Source organism: Copidosoma floridanum, unplaced genomic scaffold, assembly GCF_036245765.1.
Source record: "Copidosoma floridanum isolate Cflo_tuat_1 unplaced genomic scaffold, Cflo_Japanese_pri ptg000012l, whole genome shotgun sequence".
NCBI classification, from domain to species: Eukaryota; Metazoa; Arthropoda; class Insecta; order Hymenoptera; family Encyrtidae; genus Copidosoma; species Copidosoma floridanum.
Genome location: NW_028321889.1, coordinates 8,666,730 through 8,690,028, shown reverse-complemented (window position 1 = coordinate 8,690,028; position 23,299 = coordinate 8,666,730). Strand labels below are relative to the sequence as shown.

At 48.1% G+C, this 23,299-nt stretch overlaps 1 protein-coding gene across 1 annotated transcript; it reads right to left on the bottom strand.

The window, feature by feature from the left end:
• Positions 1–6,282: 6,282 nt before the first annotated feature.
• wg (Wnt family member 1 wingless) lies at positions 6,283–18,464 on the bottom strand. Its single transcript, XM_014357269.2, has 4 exons — positions 17,905–18,464; positions 15,734–15,996; positions 7,291–7,565; positions 6,283–7,173 (listed from the first exon to the last, which is right to left on the bottom strand). The coding sequence occupies exons 1-4, from the start codon at positions 18,012–18,014 to the stop codon at positions 6,616–6,618; spliced, it is 1,206 nt and encodes a 401-aa protein (XP_014212755.2). The 5' UTR covers positions 18,015–18,464; the 3' UTR covers positions 6,283–6,615.
• Positions 18,465–23,299: the final 4,835 nt, after the last annotated feature.

Below are 23,299 nucleotides of genomic sequence, written 5' to 3'. Positions count from 1 at the left end.
CGATCCAATGAAAGTAGCGGCTTCAACTCGGCCTTGAGAAACGTGTCTCCTCTTTGTTTTATTGATTCGAGACATTCGTCTTCCGTGTCTCGTGCTGCTGCCACTGCTATCTGTATACGTATACCGTGCCGTTGTAACTCTAACGAGGGGGACATAATGGGGTGTATCGGGTGACCGTAGCGAGACCGGCCGCCGCCACTACACTCCGTCTCGCAGTTAAGAGCCCCGGCAACATTATCATGCGTCGCTAATTGACTTGTCCAGGCAAATTCAAAATTTTTCATCGATCCGTGCGATCGACATTTTTGGAAAATTTATCAATCACATTTCACCTTCTCTGTACTCTGCATGTGACACAAGCTCCCAAGTAACCAAAGGGTTACAGGAAGGCGCGGTGATTTATACCCACAAAAATTAACATTTTCATTCCACGCGCGCTTCGTCAGTTCGTCAATTAAGGACCAACGCGCGCTAGTGTTTCCGTTTCTCTTTTCTCCAATGAATAGACGTAGAGGCACGCTACAGCCCACAGTCTACTTTGGTGGCCATTGGAGAAGCTGACGTTTATACATGTGTGTGTGTGTGTCCACACGCGGTTTTCGCTCGCCATTAATAACGAGTCCACTGAATAGCATTGCCTTCCCCGGAGCACATTATTCACTCGAGTGTTATACTATATATACATTCGCCACAGACTCTGCACTCGATGATGCAACGACAAATTTTCATCGGGGGGGCTTTTAACGATCCTTTCGCAAGCCGATGCATGTCGTTGGCTTCGCCTCTATACTTTGCTTTCGAAAGGTTTGAAAGTTGCTCTTTTGCCAACCCACGAATGACATTAAAAAATTTGACAGATCTATCGAGATATGCTTCACCATTTGATAGTCTTTTTTTCACGTGGGTACTACGAGATTATTATCAAGAGACCTACATATATCGAGGGCTCTCGAGTTGTGTTCTCGAAAGGCTGTAAATAACGAAGCGCGTATAATATAGGTATGTACGCAGGTAGACGTAATCGGGCAATAAAATTTAATAAATCAAAAGGATTGAAAAAAAAAAAAAAAAAAAAAAAAAAACGTCGAAAGTCATACATGGAGGTTTATCGAGTCTCGGGTGAATGAAATACGGCTTATATGGCGCATTTTATACATACATCACACAAGTTATATCAACATTACACATATAGTAAAGGGGTTTAGATAATCCATCGTACATTTACGTGCATGTGTGCGTTCGGTCGAGTTGTTGATGCCGAGCGCCGTAAAATATATGGCACTCAATAAAACCATGCGCGAGCTCGCGTACTTCCTATATGTACCAACGTAAGTACGCGGGAGATAAGGTTCGGGCAATAATTGTACTCGGCGTTCACACAACTGCGTCATCGGACGAAGGGGAAGGAAATGATCATGCAAAGTATATAGGTATACAATAATACAAAGTACAAAACCATATATTATAGTCTCCATTGAACCAGTTCATCAGCCTACATGCAATTGCATTGAAACAAATTTTTCGTTTCCCACGAGCAATTCAAAGAAGAGTTTGGAAAAAAAGGCTGCAGCGGGGGACAAACATTTTGACGGCGCGCGTTCAACGCGTAGGTACAGGGAGAAAAAGCAAAACTTGCCCCCAGGAACGTCGGGGGGCAGACATCACTTCTACACATGCTCGAAGCAATTTACAAGAGGCCATTCCTTTCCCCCCCCCCCGGGGTTGCTGCTGTCGTGCAACGAAGAAAAAAAAAAAAAAAAAAATAGAGTCCAAGAGCGTACACGCGCAGAACAATCGGGACGAGGCAAGGATCTTGATGAGCGCCGAATTTCATCCATAGTCTAATTGAGTTATAAATAATCCGTTCGCTCCTGCCGACCTCGTGCAGCCACCGTCGGGGAATGCCGTGGGATCGTAGGGCCGGAGTCCACCGTGGGGGCGCGGGCATCAGAAAGTGCGAGATTACAGGTAGGGTACAACGGAGGCGCACAGGGGTAATATGGGTAAGAGACACAACTTAAGAGGCGGCTGTTCCCACAGTTGTTGGGGCGCGCGGGGAGATTCCGGCAACATGCCAAAACAGCGATAATTCGACAGTGTGGTCCAGCACGGTAGCCCCGTCCCGATATTTCGACCGCTGTTCCCACGCGCGGCAAGGATTCCTGCCATCGCTCGCGCTTTACCAGCGAGGATCCTTCGAGGACTTTACCTTTTTTTTTTTTTTTTTTTTTTTTTTTGCCTCGTCTCGGCTGTCCCTCCCGAGATGCTCCGCTTCCTTCAAACGCAAAAACGATAAATTAGTTGATTCGTGCCCGCGCGGCCCTTTTTGACTTACTCCCCCGGTAGCCCTTACAGGCAGGAACGCACGACCCGCCGTAAAAGCTACCAAGATTTTTTTTTTTTTTTCCATCATACATTCACTCACCGTTCCCGCGGAGCTACTCTCTCCGCGAGCGAGCGAAAACAGTGCGCTGGAGCCCCGGAGGAGAAACGAGCCATCTAAAAGAACCGAGGTTTTTTCCGAAATTGTTATGATAGCGCGTCAATGGGTGGACCAGCTGGTGCACATGCGTGTCCGTCCGACCGATCTCGTGCGAAATGTCCCTCGGGAAGGAGAGAAGCAAAAAGAACGAGGGCGCGAGCCTGCCCCGTTATCTGATCGGGAGCGACGCTTGCGCGGGATCACGAGGGAGGAGCGATGATAATCAAACTAGGCGGCGCGCGCCCGTCGATCGCGGCTTGCATCCCTGATTCACCCCCCCCCCTCTTCTCGTTGCAGATGTAGACCGATTTCTTGGACTGTGTTCCATTGGTCGCAATGAACAAATGAACCAACGCTCGAGAGCTGCGAGCGTCAGTAGGTAGTCCGTAGGTTTTTGATTGTCACCTGCGTGCACCGGGGTGGGGGGGGGGGGCACATCACGTATTCAGGCCGCGCGCGGTAAAAGCCGGGGCACGTCCGTAATCTCCGTCATCCGACGCGAGGGAGGGAGCCGGAACGGATTCGCGCGTTGGCTGCAAGAGACGACGAGCAGAGACAACGATCTTGGGTGGCTGTTGGACCTCGCTTTATCGTTACTTTTTTTTTTTTTTTTTTTTTTTCTTTTTTCATTATGATCATCATCGCCGCGCGCCCGGCGGCGCACTATCCTTTGATCCGTCCACCCACCCCCTTTTTGTTTCGTCGTTTTTCGGCAACTCGGCGCGCCGGCACCTCCGATACGTGATCCCCCTTTCTTTCTCCGTCTGCGTGTGTCTCCATCACTCGCTGCGTTAAACGCGTGCCGTCACGCGAACGCGTTTCGAGGAGGTGCGAAAGAACTGATCTTTGCACGTCAAGCCCTTTAAGTATAAACATGACTGTAGGTTTTTTTTTTTTTTTTTTTTTCTAATTTCTCAATTAAAATTTTTGTCTGCCCATTTGCTCACAGTATCCCGGCAGCTTGATACTTACTGTGATCGTTAACGTGGCTTGGTTGTGACAAGCTAGCGCTCGTGAATCTGCATTCCAGTGCACAGAGGACCAAAGAGCGCAATCAATACTCAAGTGTAATGTTTCTGCTTCGCCTTTTTCGGCCACTTGGTTTTGCTCGAAGCTTCCTCCGTTACATTACACCTACAACGTCATGAACTTGGTGTGGCCACTTTCTTCGGATTCCTTGACGCTCGAGTGAGCAAGTCCCCACTTTCGAGCGCCGTATTTTTTCCTCCTCGCACTTTCGATGCCCATGAAAAACTGTGTACTCAGGGTCGCAGGCGAGCTATTGCTTTTATGTAATTTTTTTTTTTTGCACATTTTAATGGAGGTCGAGTCAGCTATTAAAATAACGCGTAAGAGAATTCGTCAAAAAGTAAGTATCGCGTCCTCTTTTGGTGGTCCATATGGTTATACATGCTGCCTCGGCGTGGCAAATGGCACGGGAGACCATTAGCGAGGCTCTCGTGTACACCAATATACCCTTGGAAGGAAAATTCCGAGGCGAAATTCCGGCGTCGCGTTATCACCAAGGTACCTACAAACTGCAGCTCTGGAGGTAGGAGGATCCGAGGCGTCCATGAATCGGAAGAAATGTTAATCGATTTGTACGATTTTTACGCGCTGGCCAATTATTTTGCGGGTAATTGGAGTTTGTGCGAAGAACCAGGAACATTACTGTGCGGTGGCGTGGGAATACGATGGGAAATTGGCTACGATGCGTTGCGGCAGAGGAAGGAGGAGGAGGAGGTGGTTTCGGGCGCAATGAGTACACGTGTTTCACATCAAATAAGTTATTGTGTTTTGCTCTTTATTGATGCTGTTGTTTTTCTTTTTTAATTGTCATTGTTATCACTATTTTGCTATGTATTTTATATTAATCATCGTTGTTGTTGGAGTCACCATTATTTATTGGAAAACAAAGTCGTGCCTGCACTGAATAAATAATATCAAGATTGTAGTTTTTCTTTTTTCTTTTATTGCTTCAACGTTGTTAACTTTTCTTCATTTGGAAGGGAAATTTATTCATTACATTTCGAGATTCGCTAGGAACCTCGTAACAGTAGAAAATAGTGCGATGTTATAGATTATACAAGTTGTTAAACAGACGAAATTGATACATTTACAGTCATACATACATATATATATACATACAATTCCTTGTAAATTTCTCTCGCACTGTAAGAAACATTTTGATTTTGTACCGATTCAATATTTTTGTTCAGACTTGGTGAAAATAAAAAATTTCTCAGAAGCCACTTCAATCAGTATACAATTCTCAAACATCGATCACTCTAATAGGCACATAAATATTAAACAAAGGCTTAACTTAGAAGCGATTGGTCTGATTTGGCAACTTACAATTCATAAAAAGACTAAGAAATGTCGTATGTATAATATAGTGATACGATATATTATATGTACAAAGCAGAGGCCCATCAACGCGAGAGTACGTCCTCGTTCAAGGCTGGCACGCACTTTCAATTAAATATGCATACATTATCCTGTAGCGGACAAAAAAAAAAAAAAAAAAAAAAAAATAACGCGTTCACATTATGTATACTATGTACAAATTGCGCGCGCTCGCGCGTCGAAAAATAAATTACTACAAAATTTGTCACGTCGGGCCCGTATTTTTACGACTCTACGCACTCAAACGAGCAATCGATCCATGCGTGTACAAGTATTAGATATCGCTGGCGAGCTAAAACCCGTGGCGTTTACCCTACATATATATATACATACTAATTATTTACAAGTGGAATGAATGTGCATCCGTTTGTTTCTTCGTCACTTTCAAATGCGAGGTGCTCTGATTTCTTTCTTTTGTTTTTCGTCATTTGGAACATTTACGTATGCCCCACTTTGAGGACACGCGTTTATTTTTTTTTCCAACTTTTTTTAAAGCCTTGTACGTAGGTACAATGATGCCACTTTTTTCTCAGTAGACAATTATAGCGTAACGAAGCGACGCGACGGTAAAAACTTGAACTTAATGTCGATTATTTACATGTTTCTCGAATTCGGGACGATGATGAAAATTAAAAAAATTCACTACATAATATATAGATAGTATACCATTAGAATGAAATTCCCCGTTTCAGTCTTTAGTGCACGTAAATTAAACTACACGAGTGTCAAAACGTTTTGCGTTTGCGTGCGTGTATGAGTCGATGCGCAAGGAATACTAATTAATCCGCGAATTTTCTTTGTTTCCCCTCCATTTTCCCCTTCGCAATAAATAAAATCGTCTCGTAGATAATACTGGGCACGGAGAGAAAGGCCAGGGTGATCTGCTTCTTCTTCGTCCTGATTCTCGATCGGTCGGGGCTAGGAAAAAAGGGGACACCGCGATCGCACCTCTATGTTCATCCAATGGTGTGGAAAAAAAAAAAAAAAAAAACAAAAAAAAAAAAAAAAAAACAAGATTTGTGTGTCTCGGTGACGATACGCGTATACAGGGCACCGCGCACTCCTTCGCCAGGAAGGAGCGGGTACCTCCTCACCTGCCATCTCTCCTTCTTCCGTAGCTTCCCGTTATTTTACTTAGGATATACATACATATATACGTATGTTGTATTCTATAGGCACACAATTTTAATATACATACATATACAAGACTTTCGTAAGTAACATTCTTCTCACCGGCAGCTGATGTGCGTGGCACGTGCTTTGCGCGCGTATCCATCCGTGTTATTACTATCTATGTACTATTAATATTTGTGTATATGTATATGTATATATATATCTATATATATGTACATATGTATTTGTATAATATGTGTACAATAATATACGTACGCTGTTGTTTATTTCTTTTTGATCCTCGATACTCCATTACGTAAAATAATAATCCGAATCGACAAATCTGGCAAGTAAAAAACCAAAGTGCTCGCAAGAAGTTTCTTTTTTGTTTGTTTCCTTCATAAATACGAAACAATTGTACAGTTGAGCGCAAAATCTCTCGACTCGAGTGGTGAGTGATAGTCGTAGTAAAAAATAAATAATAACCACAAACCTGCTCGTAGCACCTTGGTTTTCTCGAGCTCGTCATTCGAGGGAAAGGAGACGAAGCGAGTACCGAAAGATACAAAGTAAAAAATAAAATTAAATCAGTCCATCAACTGGGGGCGACCCGTTCACAGGCACGTGTGTATCGTCTTCTTGGTCCTGCACAATTGGCACTTGACCTCGCAGCACCAGTGGAAGGTGCAGTTGCACCTCTCGACGACAATGATCTCCGAGGTCTTGTAGCCCCTGCCGCAGCACATGAGGTCGCAACCGTCGACCCCGATGCTCGTGTCGTTGCACTGTCGCCCGTGGGTGCCCAGTATCCCCAACTTTGGATTTTTCTCGCAAAAGGGGGGCGAGGGCTCAAAGTACACGAGATCCTTGACCCCGGGTGGCTTGTGCTCGGGGTTCGAGGGCTTGAGCTGGAAGTCGTAGCGGTGGCGCCTCGGGAGGCCCTCGCGGCGCGCGTGCACCGAATTGCTGGCCGAGTTGCTCGTTATCGCGTTGCTCACGCTCCTCGCGCGCTCCGAGTTGCTCAGCATGACCCGCGACGCGCCGTCGAACCGGTCCTTCAAATTGTCGCCCACCTGGCGGAACGACGGCAACCGCATCCAGCAGGTCTTGACCGTGCACGAGCCCGACATCCCGTGGCACTTGCACTCCTGGCGCATCTCCGCCGAGACGTGCTGTCATATCGTACCATTTTATTATTTACGCCACTTCTCGCGCGCAAACGTCATTCATATAATATATATATATATATATATATATATATAATGATAATGATAATGATCGATCCTTACCGTTCTGCCGGCCTCGTTGTTGTGGAGGTTCATCTTCTCCCGGAGGTTGCGGCCGCGCTCGCCGGCGTCGACGAATTCCCGGGAGAACCTGAAGCCGTAGCCAATGTTGTCCGAGCAGCCGCCCCACTCCCAGTCCCGTACTCCCGTGGGTACGCGCGACTGGTGCGAATAATCGCACGAGCACGACTGGATGCTGCCCTCGCTGCAGGCCCTCGCTATGCTGTGCGTCACCGCGGCGCTCGTTATCGCGTATATGAACGCCGTCTCCCTGCACCCTGTGCACAATAAATTAATTACAGGTAATAACGTCATCCTATCGTCCGAAAACCGCATCATCGTCATTCTTAGTTTTTTTTTTTTTTTTCATCCGCGCGGGGTATCTGCTGGCTTCGTCGAAACGTTAATCCGAGGAAGCGGAGCGAGACGAGTGAGTCACCAGGAAGAGAAAAGACTCGACTCGCATTTGTATTCGGAGGAGCGCATCGAGTACCTACACATATACTTATTACGTATATATTTTCCGAGATAAAGAGGTGGCTCTCCTGTCATATGCCTTGGACGTGTCCGCCGTGTTTCACGGCAGTTTGCGCTATTTGACTCGGGATTGAATTATCGGCTCGCCGACAGGTGTCTTCTGTTGTAAGAGCAACGGTGGCACCGAAAAAACGGGGGGGGGGGAAGCTGTGCTCGCGCGGAAAACGCGGGTTATGAATTTATGCGCGTATATATACGTTTCAATTTCGGTGCGCGGATGGGAGCGGGTAAAAACTCGCCGGCGATCATATAAATCGAGTCATGAATAATAATGCCGAGTTGGCCGAGCGGGTATATATACCTGTATACGTAGATGTATAAATATACGCACGAGCGCGGGGCCTCTCTCTCTCTTTTTTTTTTTTTTTTCCTCCTTTTTTTTTTCTTCCTCGTCCCGAGATTTATCTTCCCGAAAATAGCTGAATGAAACGAAAGTTGGAAGAGGAGGGAAAAAACGCAAGTAGACCGTGTAGGAAAAAAAGAAAGGACGAGGAGTCAATAGAGGGACGCGGTTCGGAAAAGTGACATTTTTAAAAAAGTCTCGCCGGGAGCGGGCAGAGATGAAAGGGGGGCGACGACAGCCCGAGAAATAGCTACGGGGGGAGAGAGAGAAAGGAAGAGAGGAGCTGAAAAGATAAAGAAATAAGAGGAGAACGGGAGACGAGGTGTGCGGCAGCGACGGCGGTCGAAGTGTACATGGGTAGGGGGGCATCATCATCATCATCAGGCGCGCGCGCGCGCTTGTGCCTCCGGGGACGAGACAACAAAGGTGCCGGTGCATGCACCGGACACCTGCACGGCTTCTCTCCCTATGCAGATAAGATATTATGTAGGTATAAGCTTTTGGGTCATCCCAGGCGCACAGGTTAAGGTCACCCGGACGTGTGTGTGTGTTCGTCCTCCTCCCGCACCCGCCTCCGGGTACACGTCACATATACATATATATATATGCGTCCATGCTGGGTTTTGCACGCCGGGCGAGCGAGAGAAGGAGAGAATTGAGATGTTTTGCATCCTCTCTATACTCTGCAACCTCCCACGCGCCAGCCGAGAGAGCGCGCGTATAACTGCGCAAGAGCGGTAGACCACCGCCGTCGCCGGGTGACCGGCTTTTCTTTTTTAATTGTAATAATAAATTAACGATTTTGTAGGTGTGCAAGGAGGGAACGGGCATATGAGACGGGACTCCTTGATTGGACGTGTTTTTCGTTTGGAATTCGCGACAAGTGCTACGTGGATTCCTTTTTTTGTTTCCTTTCACAAAAAAAAAAAAAAAAAAAAAAAAAAAATATCAAGAGTTGCACTTTTTGATTCTGCTAATGAATTTGATGGCCGAATCATGAAATAAAGACAATGGAAGTTTTTATTGTAAGATGCTTGGCGTGCATTATACTCCGGAGATGAAAAATCGAGGGGAAAAAGAAAGAGAAGGAAATGAGAGCGGCACAACGATACTATATTGTTATTATAATTCACCGAGAGTGAAAAATCGCCGCATTCCAAGTTGTTATCATTACTTGTTGGCAAATGCAAAAACAAGAGATTTACAGCGAAAAAAAAAAAAAAAAAAAAAGAAAGAAAATAGACCTTTCCACAAAAACGCATAGCTGTAAATTTTCCGGATAATCCTAATCATCTTGGAACATCAGGTGGGAAAAACGAGCGTGTGCGCGCAATGACGCGCACAGTAAATAATACGGTGCGCACAATGACGTCTGGGTGGAGGGACAGCCCGCCAATAAATAATGAGAAAAGGAGGAAAGAAGCGCGAGCGAGCAAACAGTAATCTGCGTTTATTATTTTAAGGAAGGAAGTAAGGAAGGGAGAGAGGGAGGCGCCTGGAAAGGCACCGAGTGTAAAAATTCTGCGGCTGACCATCGTTACGAGCCAAGTTAGACGTGCATTTGGGGGGGGGGGGGACGTGCCGAAGAGTGCAGGTGTAACGGAATTTCGCGTCTCGTACCTGTATACACCCCATGCGTTTGCTCGTGTGTCCCCGTCGCGCAAAGTATTTATTGGCCTTCCTCCGCCTATACATGTATACATGCTCCTCTCAAACACACTTGGGATTATCGATGCCCGCTTCCCCTCATCGGCAGAGCGCGCGCAGGACACGACCGACTGCTCGTCACAGTCGTCACGAATTTTCCCATTCCCATGGACACCCGATAGGGCTCTCTCTCTCTCGTACAACTGTAACATCAAGCATGCGAAGGGAGATAAGCCTCGGCGACCGCTCCTCTTTTTTTTCTCTCTCCCCCCCTCCCCCCCCGGGCCCATCGTCGCGCTTTTGTTTGATCATCGTAAAACTCGAGAATGTGGTGAAACAACGAGCACCCATGTACCATCTCCTCCTCCTTTCTCGCCCCACGCGCGACGAGATCGAGTACTCATGGCCCGTGAGATTTACACTGCTGCTATTTATGGCCACCACTTTGCTTCGTACGGTGAAATTGTTGTTTGGGATGGAGGAAAAAACAAAAAAAAAAAAAAAAAATTCGCCATAGGTAAAAAGTGAGCATATAGGAAAGAGCTGAAGCACAAACATTCGTCACAATGAATCATAGAGCAACTGTCGAGCGACACGTCCCATATACGTGAAAAGGTCGCGGGAGGACGTACGACCTGTTTCCTCGTCGCGTCCGCCTCGTAAATGCGTCGCGCGGACGCGGGCCCAAAGGAGCCTATACTCGTATCGCCCCGAGCGACACCCGACTTTACGAGGGGCATTTGCGTCCGGCTGAAATCCCGTCAAGATAAACATCGCCGGAAATTATTGCCACCGCCGAGAACTGCTCCTCCCGGGGCTGTCCTCTCGTCCCCTATGCTTGTACACGTATACTGGTTTTCGCGCTAGAGAAAGTTGTCGATTAATACAATACTTGAATGATTCGAGGGAAGGGGGGCTGAAAAATCCAGTCCCGCCAAATGGGTCGGGATTTTTCCGAAAACCAACGAAAACGAGGCTCCCCTGTATAAGGCCTGACGTGCACGAGCTCGCTGATGATGATTCCCCCGGGGATTCTCGGGCAGCGGATGAAAATGCATCCCAAGCGAGTTGGCAGCGAGCAACGATTGCTCAAGACCCGATGGGCACTGACTACTGTTGGGTAATTAAACACCCGAGACGCAATGATGGTATTATTATTACCATGATTGTTGTGAGGCGACGGTGGAGTTTTTGCCTCGTGGTTCAATTAATTATATCAAATTAAATTTGCAATTTTTCATCGAGTCTGCGAGAGCGAGTATCGCGACGGTGAGTGTACGCGGACAAGAAATCGTAATGAACCGGTGAGAGAGAGAGGCTAGCTATGGGAACAACATGCGCAGTGTACCGAGCAAAGTTCCCCACGCTTCCTCGGTATAGGTACAACATGCATGCACGTATAGGTACGGGCAGGGGGAGGTTGGAACAACTTTTGCTTTCCGCAGATCTCGATGCGGAGCAGCAAACAAGATGTAAAAATGAAGAGAAGCAGAGCAAGATGGGGGTATACGGTCTCGTCTCGGGCGTTTAAGCTCGCGGCTCACGTATTCGCAAGAAATCCGCGGGCACGGTGCGCACCGCGTCGACACATGTAGCCCATCATAGGCCGGGATTTATGGCTCCGTAACGCTCGCTCGGCACAAAAAGCCACACTCGGCGGAGGAAGGGAACACGCTGGTGTCCGAGAACGGCCCATATAGAGCAGCCTGCCACTCTAGCTCGATTCTCGATTTATCCTATAAATGGACCGATTGTAGGTAGCTATGCATGCATTCCCCCATACAGTTTGGAAAACAGCCGAAACCGTTGCGTCGGTGTTATTTATATAATTTCTCTCTCCCTTTCCTCTTTCCGATTTTTTGTCCCCTCGCGTTGTGGGAGTATATATCGATACGTGCATGCGCGAGGGAGCCAAGACCCGCGCTCGCTAATTGGCTCGAACCGGCTCGAGCGCAAAAAGCTCTATTATACACCATTATCAATATAATTTACACCTCCTCCGAGTTCACTCGCTTTACTGCAGTTAGGTACCTATACTTATACTTACGCGGCTCTCGACGCGCGACGCTCACTTGTCCGTATCCGCACCCTGCACCTGTAAGAAAGCTGTCGCTCGACTCGACTTGATCTAATGTACTGCTCTCATACTTGCACGTTCACTCGTAAATCATCTATATACTATATTACATGCACCTGCTTGATCGACGACGTGTATGTTTGTAACTACCGTTTGCGTCTCTCCATTATCAAATTACACGCACAATGATCACGAATACAGGAAAAGGAAAAAAAAAATTGGTACCAAATGACAATCCCTGCTTGGCTCAAGGGTCACACATTTACACGTGTACAGGCGACAGGGGGTGGAGGGAGCATAGATTTTCTCACTCTAACCTGTTGGAGGGCGATTGAGCGATTTAGTTGACGAGGGGGGGAAAAAAGGACAGCAAAGCGGAATGATTACAGACCACTTGCGTACACCTATCTGTATGAACATATTATATACATGCGGGAAAACGTGTCGCGCTCGCGGAGCTGAGAAAATTTTTCGGCTTGCTTCATTCATACACTTGCCTTCGTAACGAATGCTTAAGTATTTATTTCGGGACCCAGGGCCATTTCTCTCGATCCCTTCCTCGCGCTATACTACCTCGCTCCATTCAGCACTCGTTGGCTTTCGCCTCCCATATTCATAAGAATTTCATATCGTACACGTAATCACACACACACACCCACCCGTGCGAGTATACGTGCATTGCTTTTCAAATTCGTGTACACCATGTGGTTGTATATAGGTATACCTATGTACCATATTACATGCTTATTGCAAGCGCGCTTCCCTTGGGAAATATGTATTTAATATAGGTGTTGATTTGGACTTTCCCGCTCTCTACCTGTGCCTCATTCTAATGGAAGTGATTCTCTGCCTCGATGGAATCAACTCGTACACGCATTATTATCATCATCACCGGAGGAAAGAACGTGAGAAATCGTCAGCTCGAAAGAAGAAGAGCGAGAGACGAGCGCAAGCTCTGGTGCTGCGTAGGTGTATACGTGAACTGTCAATCTAAGTGTGGTTAATTACACATATATAGCGTGTATTTTAACACTGCACATAGGCGCGTCTATATTTCAAAAGCACTTTAAATGTGTTTAATCAACACGCATAAGTGTGTTTTATTACAATAATGCGTTTCTAACACATAATTTTACACGCGTTGTGTGTGTGTGTGTGCATTATCAAATGCATTTAAAGTAGTATATGTTATAAAACATAAAACACACGAAATGCACGTTTAAAGATAACATACTTCAAGTGTATTAAAACAATACACTTGGATTTACAGAGTGCAAGTGGAAAAAATATGTAGAGTATAATTATCCTGCAACACTGTAGCGCTCCGAGTAAACTAACGTCCCGTCATCTAATCCGGAAACGATCGCTTCCGTACCCACAATGAAGTTGGTGTGTGTGTGCAGGGTGTGCATTACTATACGGATGACTCCCGATGGCCATCGTCATCATCGTCTTCCCTTTCCGAGAGTCACGTGCGCCCCATAATTTTTAATCCCGAGCGTCGCAGTGATCGCCTCGTGTACTTTTTGCCGTCGCATCGGCGAATGATTGGCGTGGCGATGTAATTGCCCGTCTAATGAATTTCTTTATTAATATCGGCGAGAGAGAGAGAGAGAAGAACGCTCAGATTTTTCAAGATCAAACGCCGTGCGGGTATGTATGTGTATGCACGTGGTCAGCGCGCGCGCGTCAAACCTGTCAGTCTGATGAATCGCCCCGAGGCACGCGGCTGCCGCTATTCCTCCTCCTCGGCGACCTGCCGATTATAAATCACCTCGCGCTCTCCCGGTGCTCTCGTTCTTCCTCTCCGGCTCATCTCTTCTTTTTACCCGTGCGCGCTGAGCTGCCGTACGTGCGTGTACCAATGTACAGCCATCTAGCTAATTGTTCGCTCGTCCGACAGAACGACAGGGGCCCTGTGTCTTTGTTAATGGATCGGTTCTCTCCTTCTCCCTCGGCATGATACCGCAACTCGTGAGAACACCCTTGTTTCATTACTACAATTGATCCCCATAAATACATACAACACAAGTGACTCCTCCTCCCGTCCATGTATACCCATGTACACGTACCATGCCGATCGAGATAAAAAAAAGTGCGCAAGCTGATATCTATAATGACCAAGAGACCAGTTATATGTACCGAGTATAGTTTTTATCGGTAACAAATTCGATCGCTTGAGTTGACGAGAAGAAAACGATGACGAAAGAAAAAAAACAAAAAACAAATAATGTTTTGCACCGGTAACGTTCTGCAGACCAGCCGATCGGAGGAAGCAAATTTATTTTCCAGCGCTGCGCGTTCAAGTGGAATCGCGGTAAACGAACCGTGCACGGCTAAGCTATATCTGTGCATTTGTATATTATTGTACTCGCGACATCGCGCCTCGTGCGTTACACTTTAACTCCCATCCCCCCAACCAACCCACCATGTATTGGTACTTCAGGCATCCCATGCATGTGGGGAGGTTTTGTCGCGCTCGCGCACGTTACGAGGTAGGTAAACAAGAAATAAGTATACCCTCGAAACGAGAGGGAGTCGCTTCTGTTACGGGCAACATCGGTATAGGCGCGGCGTAACTTTAGCTCGGATTGTCTCTCGGTAATTTTTGCACTGTAGTCCGGCTACGCACGCGAGCCCCCGCTAATGGCCCAACGGCCCGAGATAACCCCGACTAAAAAAAAGGGCCGATCGTCATTCGTCGTACGAGGCACCTCATGAATTCACCTCCTTTTTATGTAACCCCCGAATTGCTCGAGCAGCCTGGGCACGTTACTGATTACACGCACCTACTTTGGATAATGGTAATCAGCGGAGGAGCAAATCACTGTATTGTGTACATCCAATGGGGGAGTTATGTCGAGAGGAGGGCGTAACGTATAAGGGGAACGAAGAAGGAGACGGGCACTCGGTGCATTTGCAATTTCAACGGTCTGCCAGTCACTTTGCCACTCGTCACACATCCGTCCGAGACGCTTTCGTCGCATGCACCATGTTATAAATGTGTGTGTGTATAGCTGCTGATAGGTGCACGGGCAGTCGGGACGAAGAGCCGTCGAACTCACGTCTGTAGCCCCTGCAACTCCTCCTGATGCGTGTCAGCCTCGGGAACTCCCGTCCGTAAATCTTTATCGGACGACAATGACCGGTCCTTAAATGCGCTGTTGGACAATGGGACGTTTTTGTCGCTCCTGTCCACCTTATCGCTCCTCCACCCCGTTATATATGGCCGCTCTCTCCCGGTGCGCGCAAAGACCTGCTCTCCCTTCCATATGCGTGTATGTTGTCGTTGCTCGGCTACCCGATTAAATGCGCGAAAAGGGGGAGCTTGCCTCGTTATATGCCCGAGGACAATACGCGCCACCATCGCCGGTGGGGCCCCGAAAATTCGGTGAACGGGTCCCACCACCCCTTCCGGTTAGGACGCCCGATTATCATCCTCCTCGAAAGGAGACACACTCGTGTACCCATCAGTGACATTTATTTATCTCGCGGATCGGTATATTATGAATTATTTATCCACGCTTGTGCGAGCACGGGAACAACCTTGCACTCTGAGTTATTGCGATATTATAAAGCATTATACGGTCGGTCCTTAATTCAGGGATTCGTCGTGTCTCGTCCTGTGCTAAAGTAGCTCCTACACTGCATACGGGCGATTTTTACATTAAAATTTATAATCGCGTCTTATGTTACCTGATGTACACGTGAACCCGCAAGGGGGGACTTGTTGCGAGCGAGGCTGATGATTCAGCTTTTTATCGGTGACGCAACAAGCTTGCACGAGAAATAAGCCAGCAGATACGGGTTGTTTTTTTTCGAAAGAAAGGCCTGACACTCACCTCGGTCGACGATCTTGCCAAAGAGATTCTTCCCCCGGAGAAAGTTCTTGGTCGAGCAGTTCCAGCGGCGGTTGCGGAACTGATGCTGGCACTCGGTTATGGCGAGGTTGGCGCCCCGCGCCACGGCCATCAGGACGCCGGGGTTCTCCCGCGCGAGTCTCCGTTGCTTCCGCCTCAGCGTCGCGTACACCGCAGGGTCCATGTGGAGGGAGGCCGGCGACATCGGCAGCAGGTTGTTTGGCTCCCCTGCCTTGGCGATGCCCCTGTCGAATCATCCAATCGGTAACATATAGTTGGTACTTACAAGATCGAGGGTGCTAGTCCGGGTTATTTATAGAAACGCCAGCTTTTCCCGTTGGCCGCGGTAGGACGAGTAGGGGGTAAGGAGAGAATCGAGAGGGTGACCGAGTGCGTCTCTCCTGTGAAGAGGAGGAAACGGATATTGACGCGGAACAACTGGAAGCACTCGAAAACAAACGGGCCACGAAAGCGTATACAACAAATTACACGCTGCAGGAGTGGGTGTCGCGCCAACGCAACAGATGTGCGAGCCTGCCTTTCAGGGCAACTGGTGTGCGTGCGGGTGTTTTCAAAACAGCTCGCGAGGGGGTGTTAATGAAAAGTTCGCGCGAGCGTGTCTGTACACGTTACACAAAAGTCCCGAGAAAGCGAGAACGAGCACTGCTCACTTTCGTGCCAAGAGTGGTGATGCACTCAGAGAGAGAGAGAGAGAGAGAGGAAGCTGGTGCGGGGGAAATTTTTTTTTCAATTTATCGTTGATTAAAAGCGTCCAAGCGCGATTTGAGCGTATGCCATTGTATAGACAGGGAGAGCACTCGTCACCGCTCATTCAAATGCGAGACGCGGCGCGTGCCTCTTTATTGTATATATATGTTACATACATACGTGGGTACGTACGAGTTTCGTCGCTGCTCCCCGATGACAGATTGTACGGCTAATGCGTATACACTTACGCATATCATACGCTCGAAATAATGTAAACCGTATAAGTTGTTACGCCACGTGTCCACCTTGACGATTTTTTGAAAGACGAGACCGAGGAGTTACGGAGCGCTATCGTATTTGACGATGTATTGTATCGAGACGAAGAAAATTGAGAGATAGTAAACAAAGGGACGAATGATAAATCAGATCTCTCGTGCCCAAGTTATTCGTGGATGGTATATAAGCGACGCGCACCCGTTGATGGAGGCTGCAGAGCGAAGAAACACACAAGTGCGTGTGGCATAAACACATCGCGAAAAAATTCCACGCGCGCACATACAATATGTACCAACATAATGCGGCTGGTTGTGCGCAATTTTTTGCCGACCTCCGCGGACACGCATCTCCTCCTCTGCAGCGGTGCGCCGCATTCAATAAGCGATGTCCATAAATAAACTGGCTCGGTCCCACCGCGGCTCTCCCGAGATATTACTCGTTATAATTTACGTCAGCCAGAAAATCTGTCCGCGGAGCCTCCCCCCTTTTGTTTTTTTGCCCTTTCCCCCTTGCAGGGGGGAGTGTAATTCATTCAACATATAGCAGAGGGTCTGCGTTGCCATTGCGAGGGGCTATACGAAAATGGACACGGCAAAGAGGGGGGGGGGAAAGACAAAATCGGGTGGTCCTGGGAAAACAAAGAGAACCAAGAGATCTTTAGAGGCGATTTGTAGCGCAAGACACGTACCTATGAAGCGCGATTCTTATCGTGTGGAAACCAGCTCGGTTTCTCCCGAATAACGTTGGTGTTTTGCTCCTCGCACGCGCCGGGATCGGCCACCGGTTTTCGGCACCCACTTTGCTTTCCGCCATCCGTGTCTACATTGGTTCGACGGGTTCCTTCCGAGAGCGAAAACCGATCGGTAGCACCTATTGGTATTGGCGGATCGAACGAAGAAAAAGGACTTCCGACGATAACTTGAGCTGTCACTGTTTTTCAAAGTCGCGCGGCACGTCGGGCTATTATTGCCAGTTGTGTTGATCGGTATGCATCACTCGACACGAAAAGCCCGAGAAATTTCACCGTGGCGCTCTAATTTCCCGAAAGTATAAAAAAAAAAAACTCAGATCCATGTCGTATAGACGCGGTAATGGTTTGACAGTTCGAAGGGGGCGTTGTTTGAGGTACGGAGGGATAAAAAAAAAAAAAGAAAAAAAAAGGTACTCACCACCACATGGATCCTCTGCCTCGATTTTTGTTGGTCCTCACGTCAGCCGGTAGCGACGGCAGGGCGACCGCGAGCGCCCCGAGCACCATCCACAGCCTCATCATATGCATGTGTCAAGTTGAGGCAGCGCGGAGGTGGGTATGATGATTATCAGCCCTCGCGTCCCGATCGGGGCCAATCAACAACACTGGCCACCACAACAAAACCAACAACAACAACAACAACAACAGCAACAACAACAACAACAATGGCAGCAACAACCATAAGAACTACAATTTGAACAACAGCACTGTTTCGTCGAGAAAAACCAAAAAACCAAAAAAAAGGCACGAGCGCGCACTCTCACCGCGATGAGTAACGAAAGTGCCTCGGCGATCGGGGTTTAGCCGTTACCACCGGTAAAGGTGTCGTTGCCAAAATCATCGTCTTCGCACGCGCATCGGCGCGCCAGCATTGGAGAGCGTGGACGAACGAAATAAGTGTATAAGGAGCACTCGACGGCGCTTGTACTACTGCACGCATCGGCGCCGAGCCAGTAAAACTCGCAGTAGGGCGTCAGTACAAGGAGCAGCGGTAGCGGCACGGTGGTGGTAGTGGCAGTAGTAGTACTGTAGCAGTAGTAGTAGTAGTCGTCGTCTTCGTTGTCTCACGGCCACCTGCGCAACTGCCGCAAGGGCTTGTCCATGATCCATTCGAGACTCGCTGCAGTCCGGTCGCCTGCACCTCGCTACACATAGACCATGAAAAGCCACCCTCGCTTTGCTCTCTCCTCCTTTTTTCGTTTTCTTCCTTCCTCTCCACCTACACTGTTTCTCTCTCGAAGCTATACGGCGACGGTGACGACGGGGGTGTTACCCTCGGCCGCATGCCGCTATAGAGGTGGTACTGCTGACGACTGGTAGTGGGAGCGACAGAAAAAAAAAAAAACGTGAGTTAGAAAGGAGGCCCTTCCGCTTTTCTGTACATCTTACGCTACAATATACGCTATACATACATATGTGTATAATAAGTGTACGTGTATGTATATATAAATATACCTGGCTCTCCGCGCCAACCCTCGCTCGACACGATATGGGCCTTGATAGCTGCACTCTTCGTATGGATTGCCCCTTATTCCTCGTTGTCCCGAGCGCACACCGCCCAAAAGACGCAAGGTCGTATGCGTACGTTACACCCATGCATCAAAAAGTACTCGTAAGTAAGTAGGTGTCTCAGCCGGTATAGAGAGGAAAGAGCGTCCCAGCTGATGGCTTCGTGTAATCTTACGGTGGCGGCAGCGGCACAGCCAATACCCCCTTCGATATAGGCCTCTCGACTAGCGACTGCACACGCGCTCCCCGTCCGTGTCCGGGGACCCGATCTTTCTCTCTTTCTCTCTCTCGTTCGTTTTGTGCGTGTATACGTGTGGCCGAGCTATCGCGTGTGTGAGAGAGTACACGCGGGGGCCCCCTCATCCCCCCACTGTTGCTGCGAAACGGAGCGAGAGGACCCCCCTAGGACGATTAAATCTCGCCCCGCCTCTCCTTCTCGCTCTCTCCTCCTCCTCCTCCTCCTCCTCCTTCTTTTTCTCATCCACGCCGAGCTTCGGACGAGAAGAGAGGCGCGCGACTCACCTCTGCACGGACGCACCTTGGACCTTTAAACCTCAATCGTCGCAGAACCCGAAATTTTCATTGACATTGACGATTTTTCACGGATTACGAGGGAGAGTAGGGGGTGAATCTGTATTGTTTTACAAGAGGAAAAACAAAAAACAAAAAAAACGTTAGAGATCGGTAAGAAATCGGTGCGATAAAAGGGAGGGAAGAGCATACCGATCTACCTCGATACGCGGCTCGTGCAGGGGCAGACGCTACACATTTTAAAATCCGACAAGCACTTGTGGCGTGGCGCAACAGTGTCGGCAGCGGCGGCAATTCCGTATTAACAGCTTGGGAGTATATAAGTATACGAGGTATTATAAATATATGCCATCTCGCACCCGACTCGCATCACGCGCATGGTACGCCTCCTCTGGTTCGTCGATCGATCATCGCACCTCTTGGTATCGGCACACGACGACTTGGAGAAGATAGAGGTGTACGCATTATGTAGATATACCTAATACCTATCCAAGAGAGGGCGAAAGGTATCAGCTGCTGCTGTCGAGGATATTCTATATTCTTACAGTGGCGAGAGGGAGAGAAAAGAAAGAACGTGGTCCTCAGGAGAGGAGGAGGCGTAGGAGGATCCTCGAGGAAGCCACACCCCTCCGACGCTCTCCTCACCCCCCACTCCTTCTCCTCCTCGCTCCGTGTGCTGCCAGCCTTTTGTCCGGCTCCCACCATCACCGTCCGCGAGTGTACGCATTATATATTTATATACAGCTCCGACGTGCCGATGTCTGTTGCTCTCTGTACCTTATACATACACACCTATACGTATTGCAAACGTACATATATTTTATGTACCCATGAAACACCCTTTTTTTTTTTTGCTTCCTCCCTCTCTCACCCTCGTTACTTTACTCGACAATACCCATATGGTATAAATCGTTTCCTTGGCCTCCTCCGTTGTCCCTCGCGATTAATTCATTGAAAAATACCGAATATCATATCACTGTGTAGGATATCCAGGCGTAAGTTGTTTTTTCGTTGAGCAAAAAAGAAAAGGAAAGAAAGAAAATTGAATGAGCAGCGACGACGCAAATTATAAAGACGTAAGGCTCATCGAGTGATTTATAAACACGTGACTGGGCGCATATCACGTAGCTGGCACTTGATGGGGCAAGTAATTCAAGTTCTGTTCCTCCTTTTTTGCCTGGCCTCGTTCGTGCTCGACTCGCATAAGGTGGCTCGGGGCAAGAGGAGGACTCGGAGACGCGCGCGTCATGGGAACGCAACGGGCCCGGTATGCGCGACCGTGCAAGTGCCGCGCTTTTTCCTCCTCCACGGGCCGGCTCGCGAAAATCAAGCCTCGGATTCCTCCCCTCCCCAACTGTATATGCATCAGCGCGCACGTCGCAAATAAAAGAGGAGAATAAGCCCGTATGATTTGCCATCAGACGGGGCTGGAAAAAAACGGCGTTTTCTCGCTCTTCGTTAAATCAATTCTCGCATTTCCAGAAAATCGGCCGAGTGACGGGTCCATCCGCACCGAATGCCCCATCGAGCAGAGTTGAGTTGTCGCCATTGGATCGACCTTTTTTACCCCCCCCCCCCTTCTTTCAATTTCACCTAAGCGGTACACGTTAAAATATATACACCCAAAGGAATGCGCCAAACCAAACCATTATAGAGCTGCCGTTCGCTCATTAGCGATCCGATCGAGGGGGGAAAAACAAACGGACGAGCAGCAAAAAGAACAGAGAGCGAGGCGACTCCAGGGAAAGCCAATATACGGTTTACCAAACGCTAAAGAGATAAGGGGGTCAAGCAATTAGCGTTGCTTAACGCATTCCTTTGTGTACGCGCAGCACGATGGTGATGGCGGCATCGCCTCGGCTAATTTCGCACAATGGCTTCCAATTAGGTTTTTGCCCTGATTTTGCGATCGGGAGCGAGGCTGCGGTGTGGATGTACGTATATGAAAGAAACGAGACAGGCGCGTGGCCCCCGGTACGGGCCGAAGATCGAGCTTATCTACCCTCCTTTGGGTCCCCAAGATGGAGCTTATCTCAGTTTCGGGGGATCGAAACGTAATAAACACACTCCGAGCTGAGAAAAAACAATGCTATGGTAAATTTACCTTGTAGCCTTGTCGCAATTAATCGCGATGGTGTACATATTTATATATATCCGTAAAACGAGTTGTAGGTACAAAATGTTAAGAGCAACTCGATCGAGAGCAGTTCAATCAAGTTTTAATTGAAGCTTAATTCAGAGGTAATTACCCGTGCCAACGTGTTCCCCCCCCCCCCTACATCTCCTTGCTTTACAATAACTCGCATTAGTGGTGTGGGGTATCCTGATAGCGCGTGTGATTTAACTTTAACGGTGTACAATAAAACTTGCTTTCGGTCGATAGGTGGTCGGTCGTGGCTAAAGTGGTTTTCCATCGCGTGAAGAAAAAACCAACGGCGCGTGCCAGACTCTACGTGGGTATATTATACCCTCCGCAGCATCTGGAACGGCTCAAAGTCACGGTGGCAGCTGATGCGTTTAGACGCCGGGTGCATTGGCATCGATACACCGTGTATCGGGGATCTTTGCTTCTCGGAACTCTCTTGATTTCATCTCTAAGAGGATTTATTCTCGTATCGCCAGGACTATAAAAAAAAAAAAAAAAAGGGAGAGAGACTCCGTTATCCTGTTAGTTTTGGGCTCGTTTTCGTTTTTCGCTCAATCGAGAGAGCGCAAGTACATAAACACATGAAACTTTTTTTTTTCCTCCAACTGCAAGTATACGCGATACCTATATACTTGGTGCGTAAATCCCATCCTATCTCCTCGCGGGAGGGGAAGGTAAAAATAGAGCTTATCTCGCGGCCGAGAGTATGTAATTACCATACAGCTGTGGGTCGATTTCAAAGGTCGCTTCTGCAGGCGCGCTTTTATATACATACAGGCGACGCCTTATCTCGACACTTTCGGATACAACCCTTATACGGTGGGCTCCGAATGTTTTTAAGCTGGTTAATTAGTGGACAGATGTATTTTTTTTTTTTTTTCTTTTTTTGGGCCATGAATCATGGTTTTCCGTCAAATTGAAACGCATCGGCGTCAAGTGTAAAATCACCAAGAGCGTAATTAGATGGTCATGATTACACACAATTTATTAGTACCTTATTGTTTTCACGGCTAATGTCGAAGGCAGATGTTAAAAAATAGATTGCAGCTCGTCTGATGGCTTTTGAGGTAAAGGAGCAGCTGGGAGACTGAATCGCCTTTCAAAGGCCTCGAATGTATTCCTCGAATCGACGCGCCGGCAGACAAAATGGAGAACACCGGGGTACGGCGAGTATACGATTCGGAAAACGCAGCGTTAAATTTCCGCAATTAGCCGGGACCGAAAATTCCAGAGAAATTCCGAAGGGAGCGTAATTTTTTCCTTCGGGCGTTGAGTTTTCCAGGGCGGGCGATGGAGTCGGGGTTGGGGCGCCCACAGAGCCGGAAAGTCGATAAATAATGGAAAGTGTCGAAAGCCTCCCCGAAGAGGACAAAGGAGGTGATGGCGGTGGCGATGGTTTTGTATCCTCCTGTAGGTGCCGGCGATTGTTGGAAAACACTGGCGTCCCTGCGATCGCTGACAGATAGATAGATATACATGTATAGGTACTATATGCGCCGTAACGAATTTTCATAAACGAGCTGTGTACCTCCGTATAGCCTCCGATGGGGCCCACCTTTTTCGACCACCTCGATGACGGGGCCATCTTTTTTCCCTCCTCCTCCGTATACCTTCCACGTAACACTCT